The sequence below is a fragment of the Lynx canadensis genome, chromosome E1 (assembly GCF_007474595.2).
Source record: "Lynx canadensis isolate LIC74 chromosome E1, mLynCan4.pri.v2, whole genome shotgun sequence".
NCBI lineage: Eukaryota > Metazoa > Chordata > Mammalia > Carnivora > Felidae > Lynx > Lynx canadensis.
In genome coordinates, this window is record NC_044316.2 from 4,058,988 (window position 1) to 4,077,018 (window position 18,031).

Genomic DNA, 18,031 nt, shown 5'->3' on the forward strand with positions numbered 1-18,031 from the left:
TGCTGTTGTGCTCCCACACCCCACCGGCCCCCACTGGTTCTAGCCTGAGCATCACTATAGCACCTGTCTCCCCACTGATAGTAATACCCCCCGCCAAAGACAGAAGACGATCTTGCTGACCCTCGGCCTGCCCTGCCTGCTGCTTAGCTCACCCTCCTACATTCTGACACCACATCTTGACCACCAGCGTCATCCCGGGGTGGGCCGGGTCCTGTGGTGATCACATGACCCTGGCCATTTTGCTCTCGAGATTAAGATTTATACGTGTGCATATGAATACAGTACATATGCCGATTTTGTAAGTGGCTTGGATTCAGGCTGGAAATTTGAGCCCTTTTTCACCCATAAGTATTACAACAGTTCGAATCAGTAGTTTGAATCAGTAGTTACAATATGAGTGCCAAAAACCGTACCCTGTACTTTCCAAGATCCCAAGAATCATTCGCTGTTGGGCATAAGAAAAGCTAAAATCAGAGAGATGCCCACCAATAACAAGAGAGGCAGTTTGAAGTGAATTTTGCTTTGAGAATGCATGAAAAAGGTAGATAGCTCCCAGGGCACCTTAGAGTCAACTGAGAAATATTCTAAGAACAGCTGGGCCCGGGGCCTCCTCAGACCAGTTAATTCCAGGGACGAGGCTGATTCTGATGTTCTGCAAGCCTGGGAGCCACTAGCCGCGTGTGGCTGCTGAAATTCACATTAATTCAAGTGAGATAAAATTCAGAGCTCAGACTCTCCATTGCACAGGCCGTATTTCCAGTACTCAATGGCCATATGTGGCTAGTGGTTGCCACACTGGACAATGTGGCTTATAGACTATGTCCACCATCACAGAAAGTTCCGTGTGGCTGCCCTAGAGGGTTGCTGAGTTCTGCTTCTGTTGTTGGAGGCTGACAAGGGCAGGTCAGTCCTGTATAAAATGCAGGTGGTTTTCTAGGTTCCTGAGTTCCTGAGCAGGTGGATGGCCATAGTGTGTGTGTGTGTGTGTGTGTGTGTGTGTGTGTGTGTGTGTGTCTGTGGGGGTCAGACCCATTATGGTTCCTATTTTTCTACTTGCTGTCACCCTGCAGAGAAGCTTCTGGAAGTGCGTCCTGGGAATGTTGAGGGCCTGTAAGTGGCTGAGCTGGCATCCAAGCCATCCTCACTGGGATGAAGAAAATCTCCCATAGGTGGGTGTGGGTTAGGAGGATATGGCTTGTATTGGGCCCCAGTGTTGAGAGGACAGAGGACCAGCACTTGCCAGGAAAGCCTTTATTCCCATCGAGGGGACCCACATAGCCTCTGCGGTTAGCTCTCCTCTGGGACGTTGAGTTTCTCCTTCACCCCACAGGCCACCACGGCGAAAAAGAACTCGGGGAAGAAGGTGCGGATGTACATGGCGGCCTTGGGGATGGGGTTGGCCATGAAGACCTCTTGTTTCTTCCGTCTCACGGTGCGCATCACCTCCTCCGCTACGTCCACAGGGTGCACCCCGTAGGTCAGCTTCCTGAAAAAGACTGAAAAGCCCCCAGTAGGGGCAGGGGTTACGGCCCCTGATGCCCAAAGAGAGGGAAGCGTGGGCTGGGCCTGGGGTCATGGGCTCCCCGACCAGCTCCGCCCTCTGCTGGTTGTGAGGCCCTGGGGGGGGGGGCTACTCTTGACCCCCTGAGCCTCAGCTTCTTCATCCGTAAAGTGGGCATAGTTTCCTGCCCTATTAACTTTTCAGGGTGGTTATGAGTCATCGCAGGGACGAGAAAGAGCTTAATTGAGAAAGAAGGTACCAGGGACGCCTGGGTGGCTCAGTCGGTTGAGCGTCCGACTTCAATCAGGTCATGATCTCACGGTTTGTGGGTTCAGCCCCTCGTGGGGCTCTGTGTTGACAGCTAGGAGCCTGGAGCCTGCTTCCGATTCTGTGTCTCCCTTGCTCTCTGCCCCTCCCCTACTTGCATTCTGTCTCTCTCTGTCTCTCAAAAATAAATAAACATTAACACAAATTTAAGAAGAAAGAAGGCACCAGATGAATTAAGGAGCTGTTGTTGACAACTGTTGCAAAGCCATGCTTATCAAGAACCTCCTGGGACCGTTTGCCCACATCTTGGTTCATCTTGATTCCCTAATGTAGACAGAGCCTTGGGCAGGACGTAGCAGCTCTCTGTTTAGAGCATTCTAGAATAGCAGTAATAATATGGTATGTTTACAGAGCGCTTGCTTTGTGCTGGTTGCTGTTGTAAACCATTTATGGGCCTTCAGTCCTCCCAGTGCCTCCGCAAGGCAGGTATTACCACAGTCCTCAATTTCATAAAATTTTTTTTATTTTACATTTATTTATTTTTGAGAGACCGAGTGAGACAGAGCACAAATGGGGGAGGGGCATAGAGAGAGGGGGAGACACAGAGTCCAAAGCAGTCTCCATCCAGGCTCTGAGCTGTCGGCACAGAGCCCGACGCAGGGCTCGAACCCACAAACCGTGAGATCATGACCTGAGGCGAAGTCGGATGCTTAAATGACTGAGCCACCCAGGTGCTCCTACAATCCTCAGTTTCTTAAAGGGAAAGCTGAGGCACAGAGATCAAGGGACCCGCCTGCGTTTGAACACTGAATGCATACCAGGCACAAGCTTCAAGTGTAGGCAATCTGGTGCGAGACTCTCAGCCTCTACTCTGTGCCGCCTCCTAGGAAAAGGGGGGGGGGCAGGGGGGTAGCAAGTTCTTAAAGGCCAAATCTGGCTCTTCCACAAGGGAAACTGAGGCCCAGAGACAGACAGTCACGTGTGCGAGGTCACAGAGCTGTGTGAGTGCCAAAGCCTAGCTGGGACTTGATCTGCTGGTTGTGGGTTAGGATTCTTTCCACCTGGTGCCTCGGGACTGAAATTTGGGGTTCCCCTCCCTGCTGTTAGCTGGGTGAAGGTCCCCACCACCTCTAGTCTCAGACTTCAGGAGCACCCACTCCCCTGCAGGCCCGGTGAAACCCGGCTGCCCCAGAGCACCCCCTCCCCCCACCACCCCGTCCAGATGCCTTCCCAGACCCCAGCTTCCCCCCTGAAAGCTCACATTTCCACATGGAGGCTTCCCAGTTTCCTTGGCCTGGGTCAATGTGGTATGACCGGACGAAAGTGGGGCTCACCGTGCTGACAACTACGTCGTATTCTTCTACTTCGGCTCGGAGGCAGTCAAAGAAGCCTAGAGCCGCGTGCTTGGAGGCGGCATCTGGAAGAGAGACCGGGCAGGGGCGGGTGGGGGGGAGCAGCCCTGCTCCCCAGCAGGAGCAGTGGAGACAGAGGCCTGCGTGCACAATCCTAGAGGTCAGCTGGAAGGGGCCTCCACCGTGGCCTCGCCCTGCCCCTCCCTTCGTAGATGAGGACAGACAGACCCCATGAAACGGCGGACGGAGGCAGAGCTGGAATCAAGTCGGACGCTAAACCGATTAAGCCCACCCAGATGTCCCAGTTTTCTTATCTTTAAGATGGGGATAATATCACCCTTGGCAAGTTGTTGTGACGGCCCAGGCACAGGTTCCCATTCCTTCCCAGTAAGGCTGGCACCGAGCGATTTCTCCAGGGTCCCAGGGCCAGCTGGAGGTCTCAATGAGCCCGAAGCACAAGTCTCCCCTCCCACTTCCCGGCCTTTTCCTCTGAGGTCCTGTCCATCTGAGCCACTCACCAGATTCACTCCAAATGGTCGGGCCAAATGCTTGGGCTAACAAGAACCTTTCCAGGAATTCCAAAAAGAGTGGAGAAGACACTCCTTAAAGCCTTGGGGAATCAGAGCCCCATCTGGGGTATGACAAACCTCAACTTCCCATTTCGGGGGTGTCACCTGGAGGCTGAAACAGGCCGGGGGTGGGTGTACTGGGATCTCTGCCATCATGCTGGTACCTACGGGATGCATGGTCCCCAGATGGCCCTTGCAAGCCACTGGCCCCCTCATCGTGCAGGGGGAAGAATGCAGGTGCCCTGGGGGGGTGGGGGGCATGGGACAAGGGAAAGTCGCGCTTGGTCTGCACTGGGCCCTGCCAACTATTGCCTCGAGAAGGTGGGCCCTGTGGCGCCAGATCTATTATCGTTCAGGGAGCTGGAAATCCTGATTTTGACGGAAATGTCCTCGTATTCAAATAATTAAATACTGACCAATTCTGCACCTAATTCCAACACACGGTCTCTGGCCCACAGCACCAAGTCTCCGACACCAGCTGGGGCTCCTACAACCTAATTCTGACACTGTCTACCTGGAGATAAAGTCAGATCCCTCAGGGTAAGGGTTCTGTCCCATGACTGTCCTCTGTCCCCACTCAATTCAGACCAAGCATGAGTCCTGATGGTCACCTGCACTTCTGACAGAGTGGCTGGAGATCGGGGCGTTCCGATGATCCCCTCCTCAAGACAGATTAACTTGTTAGAGCAGCTCGTAGAACTCAGAGAAATGTTTTACTTAGTAAATCACAGGTTTATTATAAAAGGACATAACTCGGGGCACCTGGGTGGCTCAGTTGGTTAGGCGTCTGACTCTTGATTTGGGCTCAGGTCATGACCTCACAGTTCATGAGTTTGAGCCCTGCATGGGGCTCTGAGCTGACGGCACAGAGCCTGCTTAGGATTCTCCCTCCCTCTCTCTCTGCCCCTCCCTGTCTCTCTCTCTCTCTCTCTCTCTCTCTCTCTCTCTCAAAAATAAATAAATAAACTAAAAAAAAAAAAAAAAGACCTAACTCAGAACGGCCAGATGGAAGAGGTGTAGTGGGTGAAGTGTGTGGGAGTGTGTTCAGAGGTTCACACCCTCTCTGGGTGCACCACTCTCCCCGACTCCCCACGAGCTCTCCAACCTTGGAGCTCTCCAAAGCCAACCTTCTGGGATTTTATGGAGGCTTTGTTATAGGCACGATTGATTAAACCATGGGCCTTTGGCGCTAGAAAAATTCCCTGATCCTCTCTGCTCCTCAGCGGTAGGGGTTGACTGGAAGCTCCCACCCCCTGATCACCTGGTTGGTGCCCCTGGCCAGCAGTGCCCCCATCTTTGGGTGGCGTCCAAAAGTCACCTCATTCATGTAACAAGAGACACTGACCACTCATCACTTAGGGAATTCAAGGGTTTTAAAAGCTCTGTGCCAGAAATGGGATGAAGACCAAATATATATTTCTTATTATAAACCATCATATCACAACACTACATCGCTAATTAGAAAGAGGTTTGCCAGCATGCTGGCCAAAACCAAATGCCGTGGGGCTCCCGGGCTGCCCTTCCCTGGTTCATAAAATGAATTTCCATACATCTGCTCGTTTGACCTCGTCTGGACCTGGGTGAGACTCGGTCTCCCTAATGGAATCTACTGAACGAAGAGAGACAGAGGCTATTATCCCCACTTAATGACGAGAGAAGAGCCCCATCAGGACCCCCCTCATGGTTCACAGTCACTCCAACTCTGCCTGCATGAAAAGCTCATCATCGCCATTGGGACAGTTCATGCCAAAACCACAGCGAGATGCCACTTCATGCCACTAGCGCGGCTAGAATCAAACAGATGAATAATAGCAAGAGTTGTGATGGATTTAAGCAATTGTGATGGATTTTAGTATACCGAGATATACTCAAAACCACCAAATTGTATACTTCAAATGGGAGAACTATATGGTCTGTAAGCTCTATGTCAATAGAGCTGTTACTTCCAAAGAAGGGTTATCAGCTTGCTGTTCATTCACTGACTTGTCAATTCCTCCGATTATTCAACAAGGAAGCTTCTCCTTGGGTGGGGCCCCGGGTGAGGAGCTGGAGGCAGAGGCGGGCTGGGTTATCTCCCCTGTGCTTCTGGGCTGAGCCTCAGAGCCCCATCTCCCTACCCAGTGCTGTGGCATCAGGGATGCTACATTGCCTGTGGGTGTGGAAGGAGACCCACTACAGTCAGATGACCCCAGTCATGGTCAGATCTGGAGGAAGGAGAGAACTTGGGGCCTGCCCAGGGTGGCCCCTCTGTAGTTTGTGACATTTATGTGGGAAACTCTGCACCCCTCCATTCCTCCGCTGCAGAGAAGCTGGACATCAGAGAGCTGATGGGGGGTGGGGGGTGGGGGTGGAGAGCCTCATTAGACTGCCCCACCCTCAATGCCATGTTTCAGAAATGCTCCAGAAAAACCCATGCACTGGCCCCATGTTTTGGGTTGGTGGCCAAAGGGTCTGTCCCAATACTGCAAATGTCATGTCCCTGCTGTCTGTGTCCCCAGCACCTGGCTTTAGGGCCTCGATTGCTGTTTGTTGAACGAATGAAGGCATAGATCAAGGGAAGTGAAAAGTCATCCGGTTCCTGGGAATAACATACGTGGAGAGTTCACAAATCCGAGGAATAGTGGTGATGTTTATCAGTGGGTTGGAAAGAAAGGAAAATGAGGGACGTGGCCAAGACAGCTGTGTGTGAAGCAAACTCCATTCTTCTCTCCCTCCTGGGCCCACAGGTAGACAGGTGCTTCCCAGCGTCCCTGGCAGCTGGGTGTTAAGTGTGCACCTGAGTTCTCGCCAGCAGGATGTGAGCGGAGATGTTTGCTAGCTCCTGGCCTGGGGCTGTAGACCCTGGGCATGGCTCCCCAAGGCTCTCTGCCTTCTTCTCGCAGCCAGAACCCAGACAAGGTGGGCACCAGCTTTGGCCATGTGGGAAATGATGGCAAAGCAGTGATCTGGCGCAACTCGGGGTCCCTGAGTGACAGTGAGGAGCCCACTGTCCTGGGCTTAATCTAACTAGAACAGATGGGAAAAGAAAACTCTACTGGGGGGGATATTATGAGCTGAATTGTGTCCCCCACCACTCCCAGCTCATATGTGGGAAGTCCTAACCCTGGTGTCTCAGAATGGGACTGGGTTTGAAGATAACGGTGATTTACTTTAAATGAGGCCATCAGGACTGGTCCTTATCCGATCCAACTGGTGTCCTCAAAGAAGAGGAAATTTGGACACACAGAGAAGGACGCAAGGGATGTACAGAAGAGAAGCCATGTGAAGGGAGAAGGCGGCTGTCCACAACCCGAGGAGAGGGGCCTCGGGAGAAGCCAAACCCACCAACACCTTGACACTGGACCTCAGCCTCCAGAACCGTGTTGTAGAAGCCCCTCGATCTGTGCTGTTTCATCACGGCAGCCGGAGGAGGCTCAGACAGGAGACCCACCTGATTTTCTTTCCTCCCTCCCGCCCTCTGCCCACCAGCCATTTACTGGGTTCTCATTTTGTGCGAGATGCTGTGGGCCATAGAGAAATGTATAAGGTATGCGTTCTGCCCTCCAGCATCCTATCGCGAGGGAGGCAGACATCTCCCAGCTGGATCCCATGAATATATGCCGAGAAGTCCCCCTCTTCCCTGGACTTTTTAAAGGACACCTGCCTTTGGAATTTTCTCTTCACCTCTCCTTGGATTCTGCGCCTTTCACTTTCCCCTCCCTCCTCCCTCAGAACCTTCCGCCCTTTTCCCCTTGTGTGATATGCGCCCTTCTCAGTTGTAACATTTCCTGTCCTTACAGAGGAAGGGTCACTTGAGCTGGGGCCATGTGCCCCTGCCAGGAGGGGGCACTTCGTCTGGCATTGATCGTGTTCAGCCAGGGCATGCCCTGACCACCTGTGGGATGTGAATTTCTGGGGGAGAGGGACCCAGTCACCTGCAAGCCATAGGTGCTTGAAAATAGGAACCCAAGGCATAAAAGAAAAGCCAATAGACCATTTCACATCCGGACACTTCCCCTCCCCCACCCCCGCCTTATAACCGCATGCCTAGTGCGGGACATGACATCCGTGGTCTATTAAGACACATAACATATGGCCAAACGTTTTTGTCGTAGCAACTTACAAGCTGTACGGAATGGGATTCCAAGCTTCCCTTGGATGTTATTCACTAACACGATCTGGCCTGTCCTCCGGGAGATCATGTCGGGGAGCAGGGCTAGAAAGCACAGGACAGAGTCATGGTTATGCATCAGAAACCAAGGCAGACAGCAGTGGGGAGACCCCTTCCCCAGACCCCTTTCATCACGCAGGACCCCACTACCTCCCCGGTCATTCGATTACCCCAAGACACAGGTGGACAGGAGCAAGCACATCCCCTCTCCCGTGTTTCCCAAGAGTGGGCTTGGCTCAACTGGTGATTGCGATTGATGGGTGGTTTTCCGTGACCCACCCATGTGCGTGAAGGGACACGGATCTCAGTGGTGAGAAAGGTCATAGATCATCCTATTTCAACCCAAGTCTTGCCTTCAGCAGGAAGGCTCATATTGGTCCTAATGTGTCTTCAACACCTCTCTTGCACGTGCAAATCTTTCAACAAAGAAAGGACAGGCTTCAGCCCTGTGTCTTGGGAGAACCTACCACTTTGTTCTATTTTCAGGGTTCTCCTATTTTTTTTATTTTTTAAAATGTTTTTTGTTTATTTTTGGGAGAGAGAGAGAGAGAGAGAGAGAGAGACAGAGTGCAAGCGGGGGAGGGGCTGAGAGAGAGAGGGAGACACAGACTCCGAAGAGGCTCCAGGCTCGAAGCTGTCAGCACAGAGCCCAATGCGGGGCTCAAACTCACGAACCGTGTGATCATGACCTGAGCCGGAGCCAGATGCTTAACCGACTGAGCCACCCAGGCGCCCCAGTGTTCTCCTATTTATTGAGAGAGAAAATGGTTTTTAATTTATGGTGATATTATGAAGACTTCCCCTGAAAAGAACTGATTTGAAAATGCAGAACTGGGGCGCCTGGGTGGCGCAGTCGGTTAAGCGTCCGACTTCAGCCAGGTCACGATCTCGCGGTCCGTGAGTTCGAGCCCCGCGTCAGGCTCTGGGCTGATGGCTCGGAGCCTGGAGCCTGTTTCCGATTCTGTGTCTCCCTCTCTCTGCCCCTCCCCCGTTCATGCTCTGTCTCTCTCTGTCCCAAAAATAAATAAAAAACGTTGAAAAAAAAATTTAAAAAAAAAAAAGAAAATGCAGAACTTTAGAGAATGAAATAAATAATAGTTACAGGTGGAATGGGGATATGGCAAAAAAAAAAAAAATCAAGAGACTCAACTTTCAGAATGGCCATTGACATCAAGCCCTTGCGTGCCTCAGATGGGTAAACTGAGGCCCAGAGCTAGTGACTGGACTTCAGGTCTGTAAGCAAGTGAGAGGCCCAGCCAGGAAGATACACCAGCCCTGGATTTCCCCTTCCACTGTCTGCATCCTTCACTTCGATGCCAGTGAACCCTGGACTCTTAGAAGCACAGTGTGTCCACAGAGGCTGGACTGGAGCAAACCATTATCTCTGGGGCATCATTTCAGAAGCTCTGGAAAGTCATCTTTCTGCTTCAGATAAGTTTCCCTTCATCTATCCTAGTGCCCCAGTCCCCATGATCATGGGGACTGGGGCCATGGAGGAGGCAGTTCTAAGATCACGCTTCCTCAGCCAGGGAACCCCACATGCTAAATTCAGAAAGTCTCCACTCATACATCCTCCCTTTTGGGATTCTGCTTTGATAAACTTTGGTGGGGGGATGGGGGGGCGGGGCTTGTTGCTTCAACTCTTGGCTCTATTACGTGTCATCTCCAGCCCCAAACCCCCAGGATCCAGACCTGCATTTGACCTTTGGCTGTGAGATACCTCCACACAGGAGCTGCCATTTTGCCCTCAAAAGTGTTTCTGTTCTCCCTGTTTCTGCAAAGGGTGTGACACCACATTGGGTCTCTTGTAGTTTGGGATAAACCTTTCTCTTCTATATTTCTGAGGACAGAATCTCTACCCTTGACCAACTGTCATGGGTAGGGACAGATCAAGGGCAAGGGTGATATATGAAAATATACGCGAAGCATGAAGACAGTGGTCCAGTGATGTGGGAGGAGATTGGTGGGAGAGCCGTGGACAAGAGTAAGAAGAAAGGGGATGAAGGGAGAGCTTAGATGGGGAGGGGGTTTCCCACAGAGGGAGGTTGGAATATACTAGTAAGATACTTCCCAAATCCCTTTTCTTTTATCAACATTTATCGTCAGAATGGTGAAAGCTTTCACCAAATTGGTAGGAGTTTTTCTGAGGGGGCTGGAGATTCCATCCACAGTTGGATGACTGTCCATCTGGCTATGTGACAGAGCCCTCCCTAGCAGCCGGTGGCCCCGAAATCTGCAGGAAGGTCAAACTCACGAGACCTTTGGTCAGTGTGATGGGTCCAAAGTAATTGGCATCCATGATCTTCTTGTCGAGCTCCAGAGAAATCTTATGGGCAGGCCCCTTCACCTTCATACTGGCATTGTTGATGAGGATGTCCACACAGCCATAGCAGTCGAGGACCTCTTTGGCCACATCTGGGACACAGCTGACGTCCGAGAGGTCCAAGAGGACCAGCTTTGGGGTGAATGTCTGCTGAACCAATGAAAGAGTCAAGGCATGTGTGGGAATACCTTGGGGGCCCCCACCCCTCTTTTGAAATTCAGAGCTCATGGAATGACCACAGGGGGAAAAAAATGAGGAGGAAAAAGCAGACATGGCTCTGGGAGGAAGGAAGCTGATAGAGATTCCATTCTTGGGTAGCGGAGTCCAAAGGTGCCAATATGCAGTCATCAGTCTGAACTTTTGGCCAAGGGGCCAGAACTGATGAATCCAAATGAATACCACCCTTTACAGAGGAGGCCGTGCATGGATTCCAGTGGTGACATCCTTATAACATCTTATGAGTTCCTTTTTGCAAACGGCTTGCCAAGCTCACTTACGAACCACAGGAGAATTTATCATAGTGCTTTTGGAGCTACATTTCGTTTTTGACCCAAGTCTTACACACAATAGTTTTGGAGCACCATCTGTGTACCAGACCTACACACTCACTGCCATCAAGACTCTCATGGTCTAGGGGCGCCTGGGTGGCTCAGTCGGTTAAGCGTCCGACTTCGGCTTGGGTCATGATCTCGCGGTTTGGGAGTTCGAGCCCCGCGTCGGGCTCTGTGCGGACAGCTCAGAGCCTGGAGCCTGCTTGGGATTCTGTGTCTCTTTCTCTCTCTGACACTCTCCTGCTTGCACTCTGTCTCTCTTTCTCTCTCAAAAATAAACATTAAAAAAAAAAAAAGACTCTCGTGCTGGAGAGCAGGGAACAGGTTGGAAAATTGATGACACCATGTGATAAATGCGACCCCGATCCCTGTGTTTGACAAACATTAGTCCTGAAGAGAGGGTTCCTTGGTCAAATTTGTTTGGGAAACACAGACTATTTATTATATGTTGTTCTTGGGGATACACAATGCACGGTAGCATATAAAAGGTTCTGAAAAGTCCTGCAGTAAAGAAACCATCACTGGGTATTTTCCACACAATTGATGTCAGTACCTCTTTTTAATTCAACACCTGGTAACATCCCCCAAAACAGAACTGGAATGCTGTGTTGTCCAGTGTGTTCCATCCCCCCAAATGCCAGGCTTCTTTCTGAATTATTTTTGTTTTTTTCCAAAAAGTAATTCAATATCAAGGGCAAAAAAAAAAAAAAACCCAAAAAATCCAAAGAAACAAAAAACAAAGACAAAAACAAAACAAAACAAAAAAACCACAAAACAAAACAAAACAAAACAAAAAACACAAACCATGAAGACAGCACTGAAGGCAGTGCTCCAGAAACACTTTGAAAACCACAGCCTCCTGGAAAGTGTTCACCTCCCAGTGGCTTCTTAGAAGGTGACTTCACTTCCCTGATTTCCTTCACAGAAATATCATTTGAGGTATTATTTTCCCTTTTAAAGATTTTATGTTTTTAATGTTTATTTTTGAGAGAGACAGAGCACAAGCAGGGGAGGGGCAGAGACAGAGGGAGACACAGAATCCGAAACAGGCTCCGGGCTCCCAGCTGTCAGCACAGAGCCCGACCGACACAGGGCTCAAACCCACAAACTGAGATCGTGACCTGAGCCAAAGTCGGACGCTTCACTGACTGAGCCACCCAGGCACCCCTAAAGATTTTATTTTTAAGTAATCTCTACACCCAACATGGGGCTCGAATTCAGAACCCCGAGATCAGGAGTCCCACGCTCCGCAGACTGAGCAAGCCGGGCGCCCCCGAGATTTTATTTAGAAAAATCAGCCCTAAGAGTTTATAATCACTCCCATATGGGTGTCATGCTCTAGCTTCTGGGTCCTCGTGGACTCTGGCTTAAATATAACAGGGGGTGGGGAGGGTGAGCAAGTCCTTGGCAAGAATGGTCAAGACGAGTGGCAGACAACCTGTGTCAAGGTTAGTGAGACCGCTGCCTCCCAAAGCAATCACCAAATTTCACCCACCTGGTCAAAGAGCTGCTAAAAACAACAACAACAACAAAAACAAAAACAGTGAAGGTTAAGGGTGCCCAAGGGCATCCCCAAGCCAGCTGCTAGAAGCCCTTACCTTGCTGGGGTCAGCCACGCTGATCAGGGCATCATACAGGGTCTCTAGCCTCTCCCAGTTCTTCCCACACAGCACCAGCCTCGCCCCACCAGCGTGGAACACCCGAGCACACTCTGTGGGGAAGAAGGAAAGAGGGCAGGGCGCACTGTGTGGATGGAGCCACTGATGATGAGCGTCTCTCTTACGAATTCAGGATTCCAAAGTCTGTGGGCCATTGAAATCCTTTGGAGGTCATTTCATTCAACTTCCTCCCAGGGCTGGAATTTTTTATCTTCCCTTTCCGGCCTCAGCATGGTTACCTCCCGTGAAGGGGAGCTTGGAGTGGAGTGAAATAGCCTGTCCTTTGTGGGATGGTTCTGATTAGGAGAAGATTGTTCCCTAAGCTGGACAGAAAGGTGACCCTATCCACCTAGCCCTCCAGGATCAAAGCCCTTGACCGATCTTAATCTAAAGATATTGGAAAGGCTCCTGCGTGGGTCTCCCAGAAGCAGAATCAGAGACAGGGACTCAGGCAGCCAGGAGTGCCCGTCAGAGAAAAATCCATCGGGGAGTAAGGTCTCAGGTAAAGCGTAGTCTTGGCTGGATCCGAGGAAAGTTCTGGAGGGTACAACCCACTGCTGAGCTGTCCCACCTGGAGGCAAGGGGCCGGCCTTTTATACGCTCGTGTCTACTCAGTGTGCTGATCGAGCTTCCCTCCAGGGCTGGGTGCAGAGGGCATGGAAGGCCCCGGGGAGGCAGTGCCCACTGGCAGAGGGCAAGTGTGTGAGCCGGGCAGCCAACACTCACAGAGCCTGGCCACGTACAGGGACCTGGGAAGGGCATCGCCAAACACCCACTGGCGGTGCTCAGTACGTCTTATCGCCCTGTTTTACACCACACAGCGGTGAGCCTGGACCGAGCGAGCATGACAGAGGATACCTGGGCGCCCCGGGTGCCCACGGGAGACTGGCTTCTGGAATGCAATGGCTCCAAGCGGTTTCGGGGTTGCGTGCGGGTGCAGAGAAGGGGGCCGGCTGGGGTTTGATCGGCGGGCACGTGGGCAGGGGGATTGTGGTATTGGAGGAGGACAGCTGCGGTGCTGGACCCTTCAGTCTCAGCGGGAGAGACGCACGGACACAGGACAGATGGAGGTCCCAGTGAGGTCTAGAAACAGGTGTGCTGGGTGTGGCGGAGAGCGGGGGAGGGGGAGGGGGAGGAGGTGGGCAGTTCTGACTGGTGGAAACCTGAATCAAGAAATAACTGTGTGGACAATGTCACCTTGAGTTGTTGGGACCACGGGGAAGGGTCCGTCTCTCCCCCACGCGTGGGGCAGCCACGATGGCCGTGTTTTGCAAACCTGTGAGGTGACATTCAGTGAGTAGAAATGATTCACCCACAGTCCCGCAGCAGGTAAGCAGTGAAGCCAGGGACATGCCTGGGGCGGGGCGGGGGGCACCCTGTTCTCCACCTCTTGACCCACCTCCCAGAAAGGAGCATGTGGCCGGGGGGAGGGTTCTGTCGCCCACTCACACTCTACATCTACAAGCTGAGCACGGGGGCAGGTGAGGGGCCTGTGACCTTGACCTCCTTGGGAGAGGCGGCCAGGGGCCCTCACTATCACCCACCCACTCTCCTCCAAGGGAACCTCGCCTCTCGCAGGTGCGCCCGGGGAGGCTGCAGCCTAGGGATGCATTCATCACTGCGGAACAGCGAGCCCGAAGGCATCCTTCCAAACAAGTCATTTCTGCCAACGCAGGTGCTAGCTGCTATGCTCAGGCTCTCTTGCTTTGATTCTGGATCAGCTCAGCTCAGCACAACGTTTCTCCAGGCTTTTCCTTTTTCACGCAGCAAATATGAGCCACACCTTTCCTTCCACATCTCCTTGACTCTAAGGTGCCACCGGGCAGAGATGCTTTCTGATTTCAGGGAGATGAAAATGCCAAAGGGTGGCCTGTGACCATCGGAACGGGCTGTCGACCGACAGGCAAGCAGGCTCAGTTTCGGAAGCATTTGGGGTGCGCCTCAGAGATGCTGAAACACAGACAGGGTGCCGAGCTCTTCGAGGCACAGAGAGTGTGAGGATTTCGAGAGTCCTTCTTGCCAAAGACACAGTGGGTACAAAGTGACCCGTGGGCGCCTGGGTGGCTCAGTCAGACTCTTGATTTCAGCTCAGGTCATGATCTCACAGTTTGTGGGTTCAAGCCCTGCATCAGGCTCTGTGATGACAGCACAGAGCCTGCTTGGGATTCTCTCTCTCTCTCCCTCTCTGTCCCTCCACCACCCATGCTCTCTTTTACTCTCTCAAAAATAAATAAACATTAAAAAACGCACACACACAAAGTGACCCGATTCCCAGCTTGGCTGAGTCGTGTGGGGGTTTGGGGCAGGTTCACATGTCCTGATCTTCGTCCGATTTCCCTGGCCCACAGCGTGGCGCTGGGTCCTTGCAACTCTCCGGGGCTACCTGCCGGGCTTGGTCGGGTTCCAGGGGATCGAGGCTGTGCTGTGGGCCACGTAAAGCCTGCACTGTCCGCTCAGGGCCCGTCACATTTTTGTTGCCTCGGACCTGAAAAGCAGAGCAGTCCGAACCCATAACCGCTGCGGTCAGCTGCGTGTTATTTGAGGCCACGCACACCCAGCTTCTCGGGTTACTTCTAAATATTTGGACTTGCTTTTTTTTCTTCCAGCTTTGCATTTCTTTCCAGGGTGGGTCCGTTAAGACACAGCACAAGAGGACACCGATGTTAGGGCAGAGACTAGACCAAATTCCTCTGAAAATGCCATTCCCTATCCCCCCGCCCCCCAGAGATGTATTTCCTGGGTGCCTGAGTTGAACACGGGGTCACTATAACCCGAATGAGACTCAAAAAAAAAAAAACCCAAAAAACAAAAAGACAACTGAAACAGGTACCTCTCGGAGGATACAGGACTGAACAGCCTTCTCAACCAACCAGCGGGGTCTGATCGACGTTTTGTGGGACTCTCCTCCCAACCACGGCAGAACGCACACCGTTTTCAAACACCCGCGTATCGTTCACGGAGACGGGCCGTGTCTTGGGTGGTAAAGCACACCTCAACAAATTTAAAAGAATCGAAATCATACAAAATATGTTCTCTGATCATGATGGAATCTAGTCCGAAATCAACAAGACAAATCTACAACGTACTTGTATCCAAATGAGTGCTTTCCCGTAAGGTGGCTACTTTTTTTTTTTTTAATTTTTTTTTTCAACGTTTTATTTATTTTTGAGAGACAGCATGAGCCAGGGGACGGGCAGAGAGAGAGAGAGGGAGACACAGAATCGGAAGCAGGCTCCAGGCTCTGAGCTGTCAGCACAGAGCCCAACACGGGCCTCAAACCCATGAACTGCGAGATCATGACCTGAGCCGAAGCCAGACGCTTAACCCACTGAGCCACCCAGGTGCCCCAAGATGGCCACTTTTAAAGGCAGTTATTAAATAAACTTTTTTTTTTTTTTTGAGTGCTTATTATACACCAAGCTTTGATCTAGGTGCTGGGACACTGGGGTTAGGAACACACACAGGTTCCACCATAAGGGAGCTTGGGTCTGGCCGATCAGCTGAGAAAGACACATGTAGGGCACAGCGTGAGGAGTGTGGGGATAGCAGGGTGTTCATATGAGGAGCCATGGGAGCCCAGAGACTGGTTCCTCGGGGAGCACCCAAGAAGAAAGAGCAGGGGGCAAGGAAGGCTTCCTGATGAAGGGGTTTCTTGTTGGCGGCTGGCCTGATGCTATGCGGACATATTCTGTTTGAAGGACAGGTTTGCCCCAACACGGACTCTGACTGTCTCTAGGTGAGTGTTTCTGTTCCATTTCCCCAGGGCAACAACTGGTCCCCATCATCTTGTATCTGATCTCGTTGACAAGCGTGTGTGCTCTGACTTGTCCCTGTAGAAGCTGGAGCTTGTATCCCTCCTCCGTTTTGAGCATGGAGTCTAATGCAGCAAAATGTTCTCCTCGGGAATTGCTTCTGGGCCCCATGGAGGGCCAGTTTACCCACCTCATGCTTGGTTTATTTTTTTTTTAATGTTTACTTATTTTTGAGAGATATGGATCATGAGCAGGGGAGGGGCAGAGAAAGAGGAGGACAGAGGATCCGAAGTAGGCTCCAGGCTCCTAGCTGTCAGCACAGAGCCCGATACAGGGTTCAAACCCACGAAGCAAGAGACCATGACTAGGGCTGAAGTCGGACGCTTAACTGACTGAGCCACCCAGGCGCCCCTGTGCTTTGTTTTTTATGTCACATGGTGAGCCTGGGGCAATCACCCCCTGGAACAGAACCCATCTTCAAAGTAGGGACAGTGTTCATCTCAATACCCAGCACATAATGGACTCCTTGGATACCTGTTGAGTGACTTAATGAATGTTTGTCAATGTGGGTTCTATGCTTGATTAAAAACAACACAAACAACAGCAAAAATGATGCCCAAGTTATCCCAAACGCGGCTACACAAACATTGCTAGGAGTGATAGGGTCAGAGTCTTACAGACCTAAGGACAGTTATTACCCTCATGTCAGATGCCACCAGCAGAAAAGCGCCCTGAGACCGTCTAAATCAGGGGTCACAAACCTAACTGCCTTCAAGGCCAGGAGGTAATATGGTTGAGGTCATCAGCCTGACTGCGATACAGCGGGGATCGGTGGGGTGTGTACCACATTGGGCACACTCTGCCTGAATTTGCTCATCGTTATGACCGTCACGGTCACCTGACGGCTTCTACGTGCTTTCCATCGAGGAATTCATTCGTTCCTCCCAACAACCCTGTGAGGTAGACATTACCAGTGTCCTCGCTTCCCTGGATGAGAAATCCAAAGCAGAGCAGTGCAATCACCAGCTAGTAGGTGACAGAGCCTGGAACTTCACCCAGCACCCAAGTCTGGGCTCATAGTTGATATGCCGCCCCATCCAAGGGCTTTGCATTTCAAATTTTCTGGAACCCCATGAGCGCAAAAACAAGTGACATCTGCTGATCAGTTTTGGCCCTGAGGCTGTGAGTTTGCAACCAACCCAGCTCTCCCGATCCCCTTGTTTCTCGGGCACAGGGAGCTATAGCCCCCAAGAGAGAAGACACTCGCTGGTTAGCCACGGACCCTGGGAGAGGACACAGCCTCGATTTCCCCCGCCCCCCGCCTAGCAGATGGCCACACGCCATCCTGCCACCTCGTGTCCTTCACGTCAGGAGTGGGCGCAGTGGGGACAGAGCTGGCTTACCCTTGCCCAGTCCTGAGATGGCATCGGTGAGCACCACCACTTTGTTCTGCACGGCTGACTTTGACCACAGCCGGGACACCTCTTGGTAGATGAAGAGAAGGCCACTGATTCCCAGGAGCAGCAGAGGCAGGATAAACACAGCCGTGACTCCCATCTTGTTCTGGGGGCAGTGGGGGGCAGGGAAAGGACTTGGCTTTGCAAAGAGACTCTGATGAGACCCCCCGGAGCAGGGAGGCGGCCCAAGGCTACAGGGTGCACTCGCCATGCACCCACGTGTCTTCTCCAGGGAGCCGGGCTCTGTGCAAGCTCCCGGAGGGCTCCTTCCGAGCTAAACACCCAAGCGACCATGTTAATCCCCAAACGCTCAATGAATAGGAAACTACTCACGGTGTGTCCAAAAGCAAACGGAATCCGGGGCCTGCCCTCCCAAAGGTTAGTTACAAATTTAATTAAAGTGGGTCTGCATTTTTGGAAGGAAATCCTTGTGTTAAGGCCACTTGCTTGG

The 18,031-nt window shown here is 51.9% G+C and overlaps 1 protein-coding gene across 2 annotated transcripts; it reads right to left on the minus strand.

The window, feature by feature from the left end:
* Positions 1 to 1,236: 1,236 nt before the first annotated feature.
* DHRS7C (dehydrogenase/reductase 7C) lies at positions 1,237 to 18,031 on the minus strand. 2 transcript variants are annotated; one of them, XM_030296943.1, is made up of 7 exons: positions 17,914 to 18,031; positions 17,527 to 17,686; positions 12,312 to 12,424; positions 10,099 to 10,309; positions 7,792 to 7,884; positions 3,030 to 3,185; positions 1,237 to 1,496 (listed from the first exon to the last, which is right to left on the minus strand). In XM_030296943.1, the coding sequence occupies exons 2-7, from the start codon at positions 17,678 to 17,680 to the stop codon at positions 1,288 to 1,290; spliced, it is 936 nt and encodes a 311-aa protein (XP_030152803.1). In that variant the 5' UTR covers positions 17,681 to 17,686; positions 17,914 to 18,031; the 3' UTR covers positions 1,237 to 1,287. The 2 variants fall into 2 exon arrangements, with proteins under 2 accessions (XP_030152803.1, XP_030152802.1); XM_030296942.1 differs by having other exon boundaries at positions 10,099 to 10,312.